General features: G+C 40.4%; 1 protein-coding gene across 4 annotated transcripts in view; it reads right to left on the bottom strand.

Moving 5' to 3' along the window:
• Positions 1 to 20,226, bottom strand: part of PCDH15 (protocadherin related 15) — a gene marked incomplete at both ends in the record, with an annotated part of 369,409 nt that overhangs the window by 156,052 nt on the left and 193,131 nt on the right. For all 4 annotated transcript variants that reach the window (XM_082486051.1, XM_082486048.1, XM_082486050.1 and 1 more), the window contains 3 exons: positions 5,716 to 5,809; positions 11,031 to 11,110; positions 17,051 to 17,183. In XM_082486051.1, the coding sequence (XP_082342177.1) occupies positions 5,716 to 5,809; positions 11,031 to 11,110; positions 17,051 to 17,183 (307 nt within the window). The remainder of the gene's footprint in view (positions 1 to 5,715; positions 5,810 to 11,030; positions 11,111 to 17,050; positions 17,184 to 20,226) is intronic.

Here is a 20,226-nt window from a genome sequence, read left to right as displayed (position 1 = left end):
TTTCTAAGTACCGCAAAGCGAGTGCGACAAGGGACATGATTGTTGTTGCTCTCCTTCAGCCACATTCAAAAGGAAGGCTGTAGCTGCCTGGGAGGTTGAGAACATCCTCTGGATGACTGGCAATTTTTAAGAATACCTAATTACTAACTCCCAAATGGCTTTATAAACCAGGCACTGAGCTGCTCTCTTTTGCCAAAACTTGGGCAGAAACACATTTCTGAAGTGCCGGGTGAGTATTTTCAGGACTAGGCATTTGTTTGAAGGTTTGATTTCTGCTTAAATCACACAATACACACTTAGACAATACAATGGAGCTTCCTGTTTTATCTATAGAAATGAACTGACAAATACACACACATCCAAAAATAAATAGCACAGAAGGCTTTTTCTTTCTTCTAACAGAAGTCATGCATATTTATTTCTAACTTCTCCCTCTGAAATGCAGAGCCATGAATTCTTGCCTCGAAATCCCATCCAAACACACTACAATTTGTGAAAACAATTTGAGCTCGATATATCATTTCATTCACGTCGTTCTTCTGCCCATCTACAGCTATGTCTCATTACTAGGGAAATAAAAATATTTTCCTGACTACTCAATTAAGGCACACTTAATTGTTTGTTGTGCCACATTGTTAACAGTGACGGGTGGTAGGTCGTGTTATTCCAAGGTCAGAGAAAAACCACAAGCCTGTTAATGCTCCAGGCTATAAATCAGAACAATAACAACTTGGGAAGCACAGTCAAGCATTTTAAACAATCAAGAGCATTATAAGGCATGCAAAAGTGATGAAACGGTGTCAGCCAGGCCACACCACTAAATGGAAAACCGTATTGCTTGGTGAAGGCGTAAATAGGTCTCTCTTAATTTTGATGGAATAAGCAGTCCCCAAAAGTCAAAAGGTGTCAACATGGCTGTCACCACACAACATTAGGCAGTTAAATAAGCCTCGAGGCTTAGAATACACAAACCTCAACTACTTAGAAACATTGTTGAAAGTCTCTTTGACCCTTTATTAATGACACAGAAAAATGAGCAGAAAAAACCCAAAACATTAAACCACAAAAAATTTAAGGTGTATGGGACCACAGTCTTTTCAAACACAAAAATGTGTTCAACAGACTTCATAGATGACGATGGGGGACAGTTTTCTTTAAACAACATCGGGGGGGGGGGGGGGGGGGGGGGGGGAGGAAATGGCAGGCCGATGCTATATTGTATACTGTGTATTAGACCAATATCCCATGGGGTTTACAGCAGAGCGGAGCAGGCAAGGCACACAGCGCTGGCCTGGCCTGGCCTGGCCTGGCTGCAGCAGGAAGAGATTCAGTCCCTAGAAGATCAGGAATCCAGTAACTTGTGGGTTTGGAAAGGTAATGATTCATACCAGCATAATTAAAGGAAAGGCAGACAGAGGGAATGCTGCTCCCCGAGAGACTGGGGCTGCTGCATGCCAAGCAAGAGTGTGATCCCATGTGGGAAATGTCCTGCTGCCCAATGTGCTGACCTCTAAATTCCTGGAGGTGCCAGAAGTGGAAAGAGCGAGCCATTTTGGCATGTCTCCCCGGGCCAAAGACCTGCCAGGCCTGGAGATGGCAATCAGTGGGTGAACCAGACCAGTGTTAAAGGTAGGAAAGATGCTGAATCTTTCTGGCCCTTTCTGTCTGTCTGCTTCAGGTGAGCCGATCCCAGAGGCTGCGGACTCACTACTGAAATACAGGCTACCTAACAGGCCTTACTTATCTCTATGGAGAAAAACATTCTTAGTTTTAAGAGAACAATGTTGAACAGAGAAAAGAGTCATCACCTTGAGACAGACAACTTTTAAAGCAGCATGGGATAAATTTTTTTCTGAAAGCTTCAACAATTTCAAAGCACAGCAACATTTCCTATCTGAAGTATTCCATCTCAAATGCAGTATTTTATACGCTATTATTAATAATTAAATGAGCTGAAGTTATGCCTCTTTGAAACCTATGTTATAACGGCTAAAAAAAATCTTTGTTCACAACAGAATTTAGTTGAAAAATATTATCAGTATCGAAATGTCTCGAGTACTCTTCACAATTTCTGAAGCAATTCACTGGCTGAAATTACAAAGACTGAACTTTCTCAGTTAAGTATGAAACATCAATAAAAATGTTTTCTTTTTTCCACTATGTAAGCGCACTAACACGTCTTTTTATGGCTCTTTATACTTGAAGGCTCCAAGTAACCTGCTCCATGGTTAAATTCTCACTGCAACCATAGCTGTCCCTGCTTGAGGAACAGGCTCAAACTACATCACCTCTTGAGATCCCACATAACCTGAATTATCCTGTGATCCCAAGACTCTTGTTCATAAAAACTAACTACAAAACGTATTAAAGTATTTTTGTGTTGTAACTGAAGAGGAAAGTTCTAGTTAAAAAAAAATCAACACAAAAAAAAACCCCCAAACACACTAATGAAGCCTTTTCCCTTTAAATTCCTTTCAAATTTTAAATAAACAAGCAAATACAGAAAAGGCTGTATAGAATACAAAAGCTTACTTTAAGTATATTTGACTCTAATAGCTAGTTTCGAACAGCCCACTGCTGGATGGAAAGAAATCAGTTTTTATATGTTACTGGCTAAAATAAGTTAATGTCATTTAAATTAAGTTGCACCTGCCTGTGGAATTTGTGATTTTCAGGAAACTGAAACAAGTTCTTCTATCAGATAACCGGTTTTCTGGTCAAAAAAGCAAACCTTGGTAACAGGCAGCATGTGAATTACTTTGGGGAGCAGTAGTTTTGTAAGCGTAGGATTATTTTTTTTTTCCTTAAGAGACACCATTGCTTTCTGATAGAAACTAGTTAAAAAGACAAGTTCCTCCATGAAATTTCACTGACTTGTTGAAACAAGCATCCATGTCCTTAGAACAGTTTGCCATCTCACCAGCCAGCAACTTTAAATGAGTCCCTGACCCAGGAGGAGCCTGTCAAATAGCAGAGAGTAAGTCTGAAAGAGCTGCAAATCAAAGAAATTCTGCAAAGACACAAGGAAGCCTGGCAAATTAGTCAAAACCACTCTTTCCTGGCATGGAAAAGGCATGGAGATTTAATGAGCTGAGCTGCCCCGTTTCATCTATTTGTAAAATAAAAGCTGAAAAACTTAGTCTCATTTGTGATACTGTTAAGCCCAGCCAACTCTTAACCCTTCCTTTTCATGTACAGTCACCAGAAGCTTAGGGTGCAAAAGCAGCGAAGTCAGCCATGCTGCTGGACAATTTTAAGAAGAAATGTGCCTCACCACTGGCAGAAAGTATCATAACAGAAGAAAACAGCTGCACCCAGGTAAGAGTGATGGAGACCCCAAACCAAGCAGCAGTAAAGAGAACATAGACAAGCTAGAAAGTGTGACCACATTTCACCTGAGAACAATTAACACACACACCCGCAGACACAAAACTCCAGGAAAAAAACCACGGTATTAACGGAGGAAACAGATAATGAGATAGCAAGGGAGCAGATTTTTAAGTGCATGTTGTTGTTACAGCAACAACATAACACCAAGAGTATTTAGTACCATATAGTCAAGTGGCCTGCTGCTGTTTAGCTCCTCTCTCTGCTGCTCAAGTGACTGCTGTACTAGTAAGAACTGCTATGCCTTATTGAGAAATGAGTTTTATGCCAGCATTGGGAAACCACAAATACCTTTCACCGATGTTACAACAGTTCTTTGGGCTCTAATTATTTGGTTTCCTTTGGGCTCTAATTATTTGGTTTCCTAAAAAAAAAAAAAGACACCACACTAAAAAAATCCTTGAAATTTGCATACCACTCCAATTACTTTTGAGAATGCTACGCTTCTGATTTGTATCACAACACCTCTAGGAACCTCTAGTCCTGTCTTCACGGGGCTAGGCGATGCATGAAGAGTAACAGGACAGTCCATTCCCCCAACAACGCGGCCGCTACTTGCTCCAGTCTGGCTACTGAACTGCTCACAGACTGAAGCATCAATGACTTCTGTGCAACAGGCAGTCAACCCTCTATCAGCATAGTTCAGAGACGATACTAATGAAGCCCTCCACAGTTTATTTTCGGCAGGTTTTACACAGTTGAGCTTCAAAAGCCACACCTCACCTTACATACAACTATTTTGTGTTAAGCAACATGCCACAATTAACTGGATTTCTATTTAGAAGGTAACTATTATCTTCTGAGTGTTAAAATGGATCATATGTCCAGCTAAGTTCCAGGACAAAGGCAATGAATCTTTAGATGGAAAGAAGAGAAAATATCTTTTCAGTAGCCTTTCTGTGCGCCAGACACCAGCATAACGTAGCCAGCAGCGTAACACAGTCTGAAACAGAACGCGAGTCTTTTATTTAATTCTTTAGATTTCACAGTGGGAAGTTAGAGATGAAAACAATTGAACTCATAGCTAGCAAGAATGGAGAGTGGTTCGCAAGTAACAAAATTACAAATATTAAGATGAATTACTGAAGATAACCGTAACCAGATTTTTAATGGAAAAGGTGGAGGCTCTGGTACAGTTACTGCATATTGCCACAGAATTGTATAAAGGCTCTCAAACTTTGTCAATACTTTGGGAAAAAAAAAAAATATCTGAGTAAATACTAAGCAGAAAGCCAAACCTTACAAGCTGAAGAAGTTAAAAAGGGAAAAGCACATACAACAGAAGTAATAAAGATTTCTTTCTGCTGCGGTGAAGACAGGGTGAGCAAAGGTCCAAACCACAGAGCTTTCATGATCACTCCGTAGCGAAGTGTCAAATATTTCTCTGTTTCAATCTCAAAGCTGAACGCTGCCTCCTAGAATAGCCCAGATAATGTGGATATATTATTTTAGATCTGCCCTTATAGACTGTAATTTTAAGGTTAGATGCATAGAGACTTCCCCTCCATCTATGCTATTATTCCATAGCACAAGTCCAGGGGAGAATTGCTGCACTCCCATGCACCTTGCACAATCCAACTGTGGTAAATTCCCCCTGTTGGGATTGCTGCAAACTTTCAGAAAAACTGCTTGATAAATAAATACATATCCTTAAATAGCCCTCCATTTTTAATAAGGAAATTGAAAATCACAATTTTATTGTACTGAATGCAAATGTGAGCAGTAGTTTGTTGGGTTGATTGTGGGGTCACTGCATGTCCGATCAATGCAAACACAGAAGACTTAGAAATACCTCCCAATAAAAAAAGTTTTGTTTTCTTAAGAGGAGAGGCATGGGCACTTCTCCAGATTTTTTTTCTTTTGAGAGCTTAAAAAAATTGAAGCTGGACAGTGCTTTCCTCTGTCAATTCTGAAAAAAGTGCGGTGTATTTGACTAGATAAAGTACAAATCTATAATAAAGCTGCCCACATCGCTGATCTTTAGGAGGAGGTAAGAAGGAAGACTGGTTATTTTATAGCATGGAGAAGAAATAGTAAGAAGATGCACATATCTGAATAACGCAAAACCCTGACTGCATTGGGTCTTGCTGAAGAATAACCAAAAGGCAAAAGCAGCAGCAAAGTCAGGTTGTTTCAAGATCAAAGGACATTACCCCAGTGATACATAGGCTTTATCTACACAAACCTTCTTGAGAGAAAGGAAGATTGTTGCAGATTACATATATGTTTGGTCAAGACGCATAGAAAAGATACTACAATCAGACTACTTCAAGTGTCTAACTACATATCATAACAGCCCATTTTCTTAAACTTTCACAGGAAACTCACCCCATCTGGTCTGCCATCCGAGGCTGTAACAATCAGAATATAGCGATCAGTGCTTTCTCTGTCCAAGGGCTTTCCTAAGGCTAGCAGTCCAGAACTAGTAACAAAACAAAAAAACATAAAACGTTATCACAACGGTTTGCAGATATCTACAAGCACTTTTGTTCCACTACTTTGCGTTACACAAATGTTTCCCTTTAAGCAAGTTAATAAGCTTTTAGGCTTTATTACAACTGAAAGCATGTTTTGTGTAGGTAAAGGCTAATAAAAACGACGAACCAATATCTAATGCTTTCCGCTCCGATACGAGTATAATTTAGGAATAAAATAACAACCTAGTGATCTACAGGATTATACAAAAGATAGACCTACACTGAAGAAAGGACCCTCGTTTGTTAGAAAGATACACTGCTATAATAAAAGAGGAGAGAATTACAAGGAGTCTATTAATCACAGAGGAGTTCCGATAGCCCTGACGAGACTGCAGCCGTAAACTCTGGGAATACCATACGCGTGGTCTTAAGTATGAGTGTCCTCAGAGTTTTATAGGGAAAGGCTACTATCTTGCATGTTGTGTAACTTCAGTAAAAACACTGTAATGAGCTAATGCCCTTTCAGTGCAAGCACAGATATACTATATTGCCTAATAATAAAATATTAACATAAGCACAAATGTTGTGAAGAATAAATCAGGGTATTGTGATTACTGATGCTTGTTAAAAAAAAAAAAAAAAACCAAACACAAAAATCAAATGAAAATAAACAGAATTAAGCCAAAAACACTGCTTCTTGAAAGTGTTGCAAAGACCTGTAACTGCTGACAAATAAAACAACCTGGATTCTGTCTCTAGGATGAGCTGATTGCCTCACACAGAAGTCCGGGAGCCACCTGGAGGTGTGCTGCAGCATCACAGAGACACGATCCCACCACAGACTCATTCCTTTTGTATTAGGAAGCATCAGAAAAGTGGTGTTGAGTAGACAATCCTGTCAACTTAACTGACCTGGCACAGGTGGTACTTCAGTGACCAGTGCTAAAGCTCTGCACTTCATTTACAGGATTTTGGTGTCTACCGGAATGTGGTAAAGGATGTAACAAATTGAGATCTCTGTTAAATGCCATGCAATCCACAGGTTATTTAACAAATATGCACCAAGAAACATGGCTCCGGGGTGACATTTATCCTCTTGTCGCAGGGCTAAGCAGCTTCTCCCACGGAACTCCACCAAACGTGTCACAACTGGCTTGTAACATTTGAAGAGAAGTGTAACAACACATGATTTTGCAATACAAAATCCACACGGGCTGCGATCTTGTTATGCTGTGACTTCCCATGTGTTATTCCTTTTTAAGTGGACTTTATCAGCCATAACCATTTGTCACAGGCAACTATAAATTTTATTGGTTGAACCTACATTTTATATTCATGACCTAGAACCTAAACAGCTATCTCTTCAGAAAGAGGTTTTATTACAACAGCAAGAAAAAAGGAAAGCCAAACTGAACCAAAAAGTCTCACCAAACTACGAGGTCTCATTAGCTGTACTTCTCCAGAACGCTTGGATGTATCGAATCTGTACCTAATGACCTTTCTTCCCTAGACTATAAATTTCTGCACAGTTTCTCCTGTAACTTCTTACTCTCAGAGAAGACCTCAGCAAACTGGTTCCAGGCCAAGACTTTTTCCGACGTTATTTTCAGCAGAGACAAATACCAACACTTACTAGCAAGCTCTTACCACAAGCAGTTTTTCAACTAAATACTACAGAAATAGGTGGGAACAGTGAATGGGAGCATAACTCTTGCCTAGGGTTGAAAGGTTGGTAGGTAAAATAACATCCAAGCTCAGTAATCAAAGAAAAGAATATTTCAGGAGATGCTACATTCAATCTGCCTCACTGCTACACAGCTAAAAACACAGGCACATGTCATGTTTATCTTCCTCAAAAAGACAAAAGCGATTCATTGTACCTAAAATACTTTCTGGAGGTTGGAAAAAACCAACGGGACACGGAAATATCGTGTGTAGCTTTGTAACTCAGTAGATATGGAGCCGACATATCTTGTCCCAGGTTACAACAGCGCCTCAGGACCTGTCCTGCTTCTTTGCATGGACTTGCCTCGGCCTGCTCAGAGGTTGGTTTTAGCTTTAAACAGCAATTATCTAATGAGCCGCTACCACATACCAATGCTGTTTTAGCTTCTGCTTACTTCTCTACAATTGTGTAGCATGATGCCTATTTTTATACGTGTATTTTTGTAACTAGCAGGTAGCTATAATGTGGTTATTGTGCACAGACTGAACTCCATACGGAGCAGTACAGGTCTCCAGTGGAGTGAAAGTTCAGGCACAGGACGGCACCGGAGCCCCTGGGCTACAAACACCTCACCCATGGCTTACTGCTGATAAACACGCACCTTAGGAGCTGCCCAAAACCAGTTCGGGGTCGCAAAGAGAACAACAAACAAGTATCCACAGATATTAAAAACGCCACGTGCAGTAAGTTCAGGTGTAAGATAGACTTGCACACAGACGGGGGGGGGGGGGCGGGGGGGGTTAGGGTAAACCATGCTCTGTATTTTAACAATTCTCTTCTTTCCAGGTGTTTCTGCAAATCAATTAGCTATCATAATAGATCATACATATTTTTCAGCATTTGTTCAGGACACTGCAATAAAATATGAACAGAAGAAATTTTCAGGAAAGTAACAGCGAATGAAACATAAAACACTTATGTGATAAAATATTAATTCACACCACCCCCCCCCCCCCCCAAAAAAAAATCGAAGCGGAGCTAAGAATAAAATATTGAGCAGAAATACTGCTTTACTAACACTGACCTTTAGCTGCATAGATTCATTTTAACTTCTCCAATACTTTTCCACTATCATACCACCTTTTTCATCTCCTCCTTGCTACCACTTGAACAATCACAATCTACCACCTCCATTTCAATAGATGAACATCATTCAAGAGACAGGCTAATTTTATAAAAACTCCCATGTTTTACTCAAGGATTCAGGTGTACTCGCGTTCTTTTAATACCCTGGCTTTTGATCATCTCGTTCCCCGGGGAACATAAGGAGGTACCGAATTACTACAGATCGTGCTCAGGTTGTATTGCCAAAGAAGAAAGAACAAAACCATCTCACAATCGTCAGGTGGAGGATAAAAGAGATCTAGTAGGTAGATGTAAAACTGGTGATACTGAGTAGTCATGCTGCCAGTTAGGAATTGCACAGGGATTAACTACCATGCTCCAGGATGCAAGAAAAAATTCCAGATGAGAAAAAGGAGGAAAGAGAATCATGTTCATTGTCTCTGCCTTGGCCTTAAAGTATCTAAAAATGTATTTATGAAACATTGAGATAAATTCCTGTAGCCTTAATATGCCACTCACATTAACTATATGCTTTAATATTAATCCTACTTTAATCTCCTATCAAGACATTTCAGGACCTAGAAAAAACTTGCAAAAGGCTGAAGAAATCTTTGCGCAAACAATTTCCAAGAAAACAGATGCAAGGAGAGCAAGAAGGAGAAAAACACTTCAAAGAGCTCTCCTTTTTACCAAGAGGCAACAGATCAAAAAGGCAAACAAACAAATGCCTGAGTTTGTACTGAAACCCTCCATGTGCTGTGATGCTCAGACGCACGTGGGGGTGGATGTGAGCCTGGGGTGTTTCTGTCAGGGGGGCGTCAGGCTGCCCATGATGGGCCCCCAGAGGCTGGATGAGATGGAGTGGGACTCCCCGCTGCCCCTGACAGGCCCTGGGAGGGGACACCTGCAACTGCTGTGACACTGCTCGTGGACACATAGGGCTGTGCGGCGCCTGCAGTCTTCACAGAGCACACCAGAGATTTCTTATTTGTTTTCAGACTGAATTCACCGCTGCGAATTCACATGCCAACCTTCAACAGCTTGACTTCTGGGTGTCACCACACTGTCTACATCCAAAGCTGGACAATACAGGACCTGCCTAGGATCCGACTTCTAGAATACCTTCACACCACAGGTTTGCCAGGCCAGAAGTTTGTCTGAATTTGCACACAATTTGACGTCTCTCTAGTATGGAGAGCTATCAGGATTTTTATGGTGCGATGTGAACAGGTCTGTGATAAGCACGAACTATACAAAACAACTACCCACTGAGTAACCCCTCTTTGGAGCATCTCTCATGTAGCCAGGCATACTCCTCATTATTCAGAAGTTCTGAAGCTCACAGAGTAGGTCAGATCAAGTTTCTCTATGTCAAGGGGAGGATGTGCAGAACACCCTATAAATCTGCTCTGACGGAGCTACGAATCCCAGCGCTCCCTCTGAGCTGATGAACAAAGCACACCTTCCCCAATTTGCACTGAAAACTCCAGCTCTAAGCAATGAATAAAACCAGCAGCCCAATAACATTGCCTGCTCTTGCCACCTCAATGAAACAGTCTTCTCTCTCTAAGCAGTCCCTTCCTTTGCCCGAACAAGTCTTTGTTATTAGAGGGTCCATTGATCTTGGTGGATAACAGCATCAGCCTCTCTTGGGATCTTCAAGGCTATTTTTCATGTTGTTTCGTAAGTGATTTGATTCTCCATATATGGGAGATTTATCACAGCGAGTAACCTAGAGCTTACTCAGAATATACAGACCTGTTTCAGTACAATCTCTCCCTCACGCCAAATCAGAACAATTTTTTGCAATTATACCTGCACCATGAACAAATAAGTCCCAGGTTACTTTTGTCCCATCATCTACCATGGGAAGTCAGCTCACCTCCCTCCCTTTTTCCTGCAAAGAAAAAAGACACTTCGGAGTGTAATTAATAGCTGCTTGGGTAAAATAAAGAAGGGAGTGGTGGGACTGGCACAGAACTACCTGGTGCTTATAATTTCATAACACACCATCTCTTCCTAACTCTATTTAAGTTAATATTCAATTTAAGGAAAAGCGATTTTAAAAGAATGCTCAAAAGACTTTCTGCTACAGACTAAAATGCTTGAAGGCAGGAAACTAAAGCAAAAATTGTCCCTGTCATTATTCAAGAGCTGACAAGTATAAGGTTTTTAATTAATCCCTGGTCACTCTTTTAAATAGAATGTTTCCACCTCAGTGAGTTTTACCTACTAAAGTGTTTAAAATAAATAAATAGTCCCCTGTGAAAAATTCTAGAGTGCAATATCATCCAAAGAGCTCTCATTTAATGTCTAAGAGCCAATCTAAGGAACAGCTGAATACGTCTGATTACAAGTCTTTTCTTTTGCTCTCAGCCCACATATTCACTTGACTGAAAAGTTACAAGTCTATTTTCTAAGGGTTTTTCACTTACCTTTGAGAGAGATTAAAAACTTGTTGAGGATCTCCATTCTGAATGAGGTATCTTATAGGGTCACCCTCTCTATCAAAAGCCTTCAGGAAAAAAAAAAAAGGATAAAATGAAATCAGTTACAAAGCTTTTTTTTCTTTCCTTCAATTTATAAACTGGAAAATTAACCCTTGACGTTATCTACAGGAATGGCGCTAATCTCTCTATTTCTAAGGCAACAGTGGTAATTACAGAGGGGTTACTTAAAATAAAGCTGTAGCACATCAGAATTCTTATGCTACAGAGAAGTGACAATATCCTGAATACAGACTTTCAAATGACTACTACACATATACACACAGCATGGCAAGTGTGAAATTCAGGCTTTATTCAACTACTTTTATTTTTGCGCACCTACAGACCAATTCGACTGAACATTTTGTTTCCTTTGTTCCTACTCTTTATTTCCGCTTCTTATCCAGATTCTTCTTTCTGTTCGTTTACCAGAATTCCAGTCCTTTTGCTGATGCTCCAGTGAGCAGTGTAGACACTGCAGCACTCACCCTCCACCGTAATTTGCTTTTGGGGGGATGAAGATCAGGATGAGACCTTCAAGAAGGACTATTAACAGCAACAAAACAAGTACATTCAACCTACTAGATGACAAAATAGCTTTTCAGAAGTTGAGTAAACTACTTTTGAAGTCAAGTTTCGGCTAATCTATTTCCAAAAATGGCCATGTAATTGTCACTTCTTTTGTCAAGTGGACACACACCTTTTCCCCAAAAAGGCTATCAAGTGCTTTTCAGAGAAAATACCGTCTACCAAACTGTCTCACAGTTCAGCTATTTAGCATTCAAAATCTAAAGCGATTAAGCATGTTAACACAGGAAAAATAATAAAAAAAAAAAACTGCTGCGAGAATTGCAAGAAGGCCAACCAACAAGTTCAAAGAAGGGCAGATAGGATTTAATAGGAGAAAGGTCAAAATTAAAAAGAAGGTAAAGTATTTTTGTGTTTCTCATCTGTCAACCACCATCCTTTTTCTTATCTATTTTCCATAAGCATTTCCTGTAGGCCACAGTCAAGAACTGTTTATCTTTGGGCTGACCATTTGCAAAGCACTTCTTAAGACAAAAAAAATTAAACCAAGAGAAAAACAGCACCTACCCACCATCCCCCTACCCCCAACATGAAGAACCGAAGCACAAACTATTCCATGGTGCAGGCAGAACAGGGAATCAACAGGGAATCTCATCAGACACCGACTTGCCTTAACCAAAGGAAGCATATAGAAAATAGTGGCTACATCGGATGAAGGGGACCGGTATAAAGCAAAAGCAAGCACAACTATATGGGGACAAAGTCAGAAAAAGTCGAGGGAAAACTGTAATAAACCCAGAAAAGAGTACAAAGGATAACAAAGAAATGTTTAAATAACAGAGGAAACTTGAGGAGCATGGTACGTTGCTACAGTGTAAAAGCAGAAAGGATGATGTTGAGAAGGTCAAAGAGCTAACATTTGTGTTTCAGCTGCAATCAAGCAGCTAACAAAATTAACTGTCGCAACAAAGGGGAAAAATCTCAGATGAGAATAGGGAAAGAATGAGGCAGAGAATATGTACACAAATAGAGCATCTTTACATCATCTGCTGAAATTAAAGCCTGATGAAATTCATCCTAGTGTATAAAAACACGGGCTGAAGCAATCTCAAAGCCATTAGCAGTTTTCTTTGAAAACTCACAGAGGACAAACGTGCTGAAGGGCAAACACAAGGTACATCTTTCACAGAGGAATGAGCCAGGAAATCACAGACCAGACAGGGAGGGCTCAATTCCCAGAAAACTACAAATAATCAAATTATTTGTAAGTACCTGCAATGACAATATGGAGATGGATAACACAAAGCTAAATTTCTCAAGAACAAAGTATATCGGAGCAATCTAATCTTATTTTACAACAGGACAACAGGTCTTGTAAATAGGGAAAAAGCTGTGGATGTAATAATGCATCTTCGCCACAGTAATGCTTTTCCCACTGCTTTCTGTGACATTTTCACAAACAAGTTTAGACAACATGGTCTCCGAATGGAAGATGGAATTAAGCAAGAATAAAACTGATCATAAAAATGAAGGTCAGACAGCAGTGGATAGCATTTAGTACTGACTGAATTCTGCAAAGGTGTGTATATTTGTTCCAATACTGATTAACGTTTTCATTAACAACATCAGTGACAGAAAAGAAAATTTGTTTAAAAATCCACGGATGGCACCAAGTGACAGGAGGTGTCAGCGTTTTAGGGGGTGCGAGTGGAATTCAGGTGTTCTTATGCCAAAGATATGAACGGTCAGTAAAGACAAGTGAAAAATTGCTAGCCGAGAATATGCAACTATACAAATACTGGATGCAGAAAATCTGACTACCTGGCATCTCTGAGGGCTACCGTAGATTCTAAATCACCAAAATCACACTGTCGCTTCTATCGTTAGTGGTCCTTGGTATTCTTTTTACCTTACCTGCAGGGAATCTTGTCCCCACTTCATATTTAAGGCTACCTCCAAACTTTTTTTTATGGTCTACATACATAAGAAATCAGGAGACTTTCAAAAAGACAGAAAATAAAAACCTGGTTCTAGTTCATTTCATTTTCTCCATATGTCCAAAAAATATGGACCCTTCAATCAAAATATTTAAAAAAACAGGGGGGAATTTCATCATTGTTTTAAAAAACTTGTTTTCTTTAAAACCAAAGACCAGCAAGTTATTGTGCATGCAAGAAAAACACTGAAGACTTGCACATAAGGAAAGAGCAATCTACGCCTACTGTTTTCCAGATCAATTGTATACAGCTACTTCATAAATTGTACACAATGATTTCATGTTGCTTTCTTGTTCAGCACATAACTGGACCATGATAACGGTCCTATTTGTTTTGCAGACTCCCAGAAAAATTACACTATTTGCATATTTTAATTAATAATGGCTGGCAGAACATGAAGCAATAAACACCTCCCAGGCACGCAATAAACTCTGAGGTTTATTTACAAATTAATACTGTGGAGATCATTTAATATTGCATTACCTAATCTCAAATGTTGTTAATTAAAACACCAGTCACAATCAACTGGGTACATATAAAATAAATAACAGCATAAGAAAAAATATAACCTTCCATCATTTGTACGAAAAAATTTAATGGAAAAAGAGAAAGGAAATTCTATTTTTAGAACAGGTATTTTAAAATCTAATAGGCAAATTTAAAACAGCTGCATTTGCATTGTTATTGACACTGATGTTTTGCAGAGCTTCAGGTTTGCTAACTCAGAAATATTTAAAATACCTTGCTTGCTTTCTCCCAGTTTTTGTAATCCTCATGCTGTATGCAACACTAACAATATATTATTGAGAGAGTCATAAAAGAACAACCTGTTAACCCTACTGCACCAACCTAAAACATACTTTAAGTCCAAAGCACTGGTAATATTCCCTATTAGGTATGGAACACAGCCAATACCTGAAGCTATTGTTAAAATTCCACAAAAAAACCCCAAGATGACTAACTGGTACCTTTCTGTTTGCCTGGAAAAGACAGCACAAGATTTCATAAGCTTAAATACTCAGTCTATGAATGTTTAAAATGTCCCAGCCAATTTTACACAGGGAATAAAAAAAGATGAAGACTGAAATACATTCCACACAATAAAAGTCCTTTAATACAGATGGGTGATTAATGCAGAATGAGACGGTTGAACTTGCACTTTAAAGCCAATGCATCTGCATTTCAGGTCCAGGACCACCAGCCCTACAAGAGATACGCTTTTTGACTAATCCCCAAGAGATGAAGCCATGCATATTTGCAATTTATCAATTAAGTATTTCTCATAAACAGAAATTGCCTAGCTGAATTCAAGTCATGCAGAGCGTATTGGTAATATCAGATAAATCTACATCGTAGTAACAATAATTAGGAGACAACATTTTCTCTGCATTTCCAAAGCTCTTAAAACTAACTGATGCATTTCACTCTTTCCCAGACAGCGCAACTCATCATTTCTGGGGATCTTGGGCACGTAGCAAGATCACAACACCCACTGCTATACCACCAAAATGCTCACCAGCATCCTGGCTAGGAGGAGAGTAGCTGGCACAAGCATTCTGCGTCTCCCCTTCCCTGCCTGTCTCTCCCAGATTTACTCAGCATACCTTACCAAGGATCATTTGAAAAGGAAAACAAAAGCTAAGTAAAATATTTGGGGTTTAGTGAAACATTAAAGCAGACAGATTACTTCAACAATGAGGTTAGCTTTCTAACCACATTTAAATTGCGAAAAATCCTTAAATACTAAATCCTGCTAATATTTTTTCTGCCTCCCAAGATCACCCAGGCTTTCAGTCACATCTTCCAGCACCTGTTAAGTAAACACAAAGGTTTCTATTTCTCAGCATGCTCCTGGCTCCTGTCACTCTTTGGGGTTTCCAAAACCAAGCGTCTCCCACCAGTGAGGAGAAGGCTCCTGGCTCTTCAGTTCTGCGTTCACTGCAGGCACTGAAGACATGCCAGAGGTTAATTTCCAGCCCTGAGCTAAATGAGTCATCCTCCCTCAGCGCAGGTGACTATCAGCTTAACCATCCATAATAATCTTAATCTTTCATCAGCAAACGATTCTAATAGAAGCTTACCCATTCAGCTGCATCAGTGACTCAATTAGAGTTCCTCTATTTCACACACTTTGGTTTGAATTGTTTTTTTTTTTTGTCCGTGCATTTACCGAACGTGCAAAACACACAGAGTCACACACTTCAGCTGATACGAACTGACCTAATTCCACTGAGTTCAACAGACTTCAAAAGAGCTACGCCGACTTAAAGCTCTCTGTGCTTTCATTAGCTTAGGTATGTCCAAGTCTTCTTTCTTTGAATGGCTTTATTATGAAGTCTGAATAATCACAGAATCATCAGAGTTGGAAGGGACCTCTAGAGATCATCTAGTCCAACTCCCCTGCTAAAGCAGGATTGCCCAGAGCACATTGCTCAGGACTGCATCCAGGCGGGTCTTGAAAATCTCCAGAGAAGGGGACTCCACAACCTCCCTGGGCAGCCTGTGCCAGTGCTCTGTCACCCTCACCGTAAAGAAGTTTTTCCGTGTATTTGAACGGAACTTCCTGTGTTCTAATGGTATAACATTTACAGGAACCACCCTCAGGAGAGCATGCTGTACTGAGTTTATTGCTTTAGACTTGAGGCCATAATTACTTCATAATAATATGAAGTTCCCGACGCCCCAAAAACCATCTAAAGAGTTGTAATTTATCTACCTATTTGGCACAGCTGGCTTTCAAGACATGAGGACAGACCACAATGCAGCAAAAGCTTAGCAACGGTAAATAAGCTAGGAGAAAGCTGATGTATTAACCGTGCAGCTGCACACAGAGAAGCAACCTGGGCCTCCAAACCATGTCAGTGCAGCTCTATTTATGAGCAATACTGGACTAACATGCTTTCACTGCTTCCACTTGCAGAGCTATATTGGGTGGTCAGTTAGTACAGGGACCTGTGCTTTTTGGTAGCCCGTTAACAGCAGTTGTTACAGACACCAAGGGGAGTAAATATCTTCAGATGCTCTTCAAAAACCACAGGCTAAAGAAGGCTGAGTGCCAAAATTCTTGCTGAAACTCCATGTGAATTAGGTACGGAAGGTCCTAAGCTCCTCTGATTTGCTGGCAAATGTATATAGAGAGATTTTAACATACAAACTCACAGGCCTTTCAAGTTTTGAGCCATTCATGGAATTTTTTTCTCATATACTTCAGTCCCATACGCAGCCTATAGCACCTTTTAGCACACTTAACACAAAAGAAATTACAGAAATATCCAAGTAAGCACTTTTCCTCTATGGTCCATGTAAAAGGAGCTATTTATTACAATTCAATAATTTTCAATCCCTATAAATTGTCCTTTCCCCCTGTATGCAAGGACTGGGTTCTGCACGGCATGGGCATAAACAGAAGGAACGTGGTAAAGGCTTACAGGGAAGCATCTGTACCTGCAGGTTTAACAAAACGGCTCCAATTCTCATGGCCTCGCTGACTTCAAGGCTGTACATCAGCTGGGGAAAGCGAGGAGGGCTCTGGTTGTTGGGTGGAAGGACCTCAATGTAAACAGTAGTTATAGAGCTCCTGTAATGCAGGAAGAAAAAAACCCAATAGTCAAAGCCAGTCAAAATCAATAAATCAACAAACACCAGGCAACCAACAATATCTATTTCATACACTGTGTGTTCTCTAGCTCTAACAATGTCCCTTTGCTCCTTTAAAAGCTTCAGGACGTATTTTTCATTCCGCATCAAAAATAAAGCAGGCTGTCACATTAACAGAAGAAAAGCTAAATAATTTCTTTAAAAGTAGCCCAAGTGTTCTCTGAAAAACAAAGCAGTAAGATATCAGTGCACACTCCGCACACAAAGACAACTCATAATCCCCTGGTGATACCATGTCCTCTAGAAGAACATGACAAATTCTGAGATGATAACTGCTCCTGCCACGCGCAATATCCACCCCTGGAGCATCCCTGCTGTCATCCGGTTTGCTAAGTTTCTTTGGAAGAGAGGGAACAGAAAGTATTGATGGAGAGGACAATGCTGGGAGAAGACCGATGTACGCAGCTCTATAATAGGCTGCATCAATACTGTGGCTCACACAAATAAACCCAAGCCCACTTCAGCCTAATCAGCCACGGCAATACAGGACACTACAAAACTTGCTAAGGAAACCTGGCAAACCCTTCAACTGCACTGAAATGCTGACCCGAATGTACTGCAAACAGCATTGCAAGTTTGCAAGTTGAAGGCTCTTCTGGGAACACTGACACTCACTACAGACCCTGCAAAGACCATGCTGTAGACACATTTGCTATTCAACTGCTTCGAACTGAGAAAGGGAGCCAAAAGTCTCCCTGAAGTTGAAAGAGCGATTTAAAATCTGGCTTAAAGGAACCTTCCTTTTGCTTCTTTGCTCAGTTATCCCATGTGCCTTTTCTCCTGTATGTTAAAACAGTACCCCTGCCCCAGAACAAAATCCTAAGGAGAGCAAGTGTGACAATGCAGGCACAGATTTCCTCCCCATAAGCCCTTTGACAAAGTTGGGAAATCTCAGGCTTTAGAGCTGCACGGAAAGAAGCCAATTCAGGTCAAAGGCACTTGTCCCCAGTTATTATTTGGAGGCAGGGGGAGGAGAAACATTCGCCCACGCAATACACAATGAGCTGCTTCTTGCAGGGCTAGCAAACTCAGGGCATTTTTAGAGATCCCTAGCAGAAATTACCAGATAACTTACTGTCGAAACAGCTTCTGTGTTAACTGATACAGTTCCTTAAATACCAAAACAACACATCACTGATCGATATTTTTAATTAGCTGTACAGGGTTCTGACCAAGCACAGTCACTGCTGGGTTACAGATGCTTCACCCTGCCCATTGCCAGTAGGTTTTATAACTCCACGCCACTGATGGGAGCCGGGCAGACCATCACTGCAACACCGTGACAGATTGCCACGTTTTAGGGGCTGTGTCATGCAACATGCTTCATGGAGGTGGCGGTGCTCCAGATGCCCGAGCAGAGACTCCCCCACAGTCTGTGGGGAGACCTCGGTGGGGCAGGGAAAGGTGTGGGGAGGAAGAAGCAGCAGAGCAGGGTTGTTACGAACTGATCATCACCCCCATTCCCCATCCCCTGCACCCCACTCAGAGGCAGGGGAGCTGGGAATGACGGAGTGAAGTGGAACCTGGGAAAAAAGGGAAGTTGCTATTTCAGTTTTTATCTATCCTCACCATCTAAAACCTATTTTAATTGGAAATAAGTTAAATTAATTTTCCCCAAGTCAAGTCTGTTTTGCCCATGTTAAGTGATCTCTATGTCTTAATCTTGCTTTCTCATTTCCTCCTGTTGAGGAGGAAGAGTGAGAGCGTGGCTGGATGGGTATCTAACAAGCTGGCCAAGGTCAACCCACCGCCTGTATATTAACAATAAATACAAGTTGACTCTAACGAGCCTTCAACGTTAAACCGCTCCAGCACTAGCCATGTCATGACAGCCTAGCAAACATCCACCAGTGCCCCAAAACCCTGGCTACCAGCTAGTCCAGGGCAATCCCGAGCTTCCCACAGACAGCGATGCTGTGGATGCTGCCTTGCCACAGCCATATCTCCCTGAAGCAAGTGCCGGATTCACTTCCATCTACAAATACAGGAGATGAGGATCTTCCTGCTTGGAACATAATAGCCAGCTCCTTATTTGATTTAATCACTTTTTAAATAAGGACATATTTGCACTGAAATGCATCAGTAAACGGTAGAGCCTTACCATCTATCATATACTTGAGCTTTTAAGAAGCTGAATTTGCAGATTACTGGCTCAATGGATATAAACAAAACCAGTGTAATCAGAGTGAGATGGACAATTACAACTTAAGTCGATCGTTCAACATAGATTACCTCCTTATAAACTACACTCAGTTTCCCGTATTGTCAATTTAAAAATACTCCCTCATATCTCACTAATCTTTCTGAACAGATGTTCCACACTTACATTGTTGGAGTAAAAAAAAAAATAAAATAAAATACCATCACCAAATGCTCAACAACAGACACAATGAATTAGCAGACAAAATATCACTTGAGCATTGGGGATGCCTATTTTCTTGGGATAGCTGCTGTCTGTGTATGATATACACATACAAATAATTGCAGTTTAGTGTGCATTTTTCTTCCACTGCTGAATATTTAATAAAAATATATTGTTCTGTATAATTCTTTTCGGGATCCTGCTATATCTCTATAACATCTAAGCTGATTTATTGTCTATCAAGCTCTAAATAAAAGGCTTCTGTTCACCACAACAGTAAGCAAATTTTCTTCAAATACTTAAGATAAGATCACAAAAGTAAAGCACTAGTAGTCTGCAAACTAAAAGCACTATAACATTAGATGGCTTTTTTTTTTTTTCATTTCCAACCTATTTTTGATTAGTGTTCTGCGATTTTAACCCATTCGCTTTGCGTGTGTTGTATACAGCCCAGTTAAGTGGCTGACAAATTCTACTTTGACACGGGAAAGGAAAGGAGACAGAGCTGAGCCATCCAACAACTGCAGCTGGTGTTCTAACACTGCAGGGCCAGGTGAACACTGAGAACACAACAGAGCTCAGGAACTGAATAACGCTCACA

Source organism: Vanellus vanellus, assembly GCF_965231255.1.
Source record: "Vanellus vanellus genome assembly, chromosome: 7".
NCBI classification, from domain to species: Eukaryota; Metazoa; Chordata; class Aves; order Charadriiformes; family Charadriidae; genus Vanellus; species Vanellus vanellus.
The sequence above is the reverse complement of the archived record's forward strand: the minus strand, read 5'-3'. Positions and strand labels throughout refer to the sequence as shown.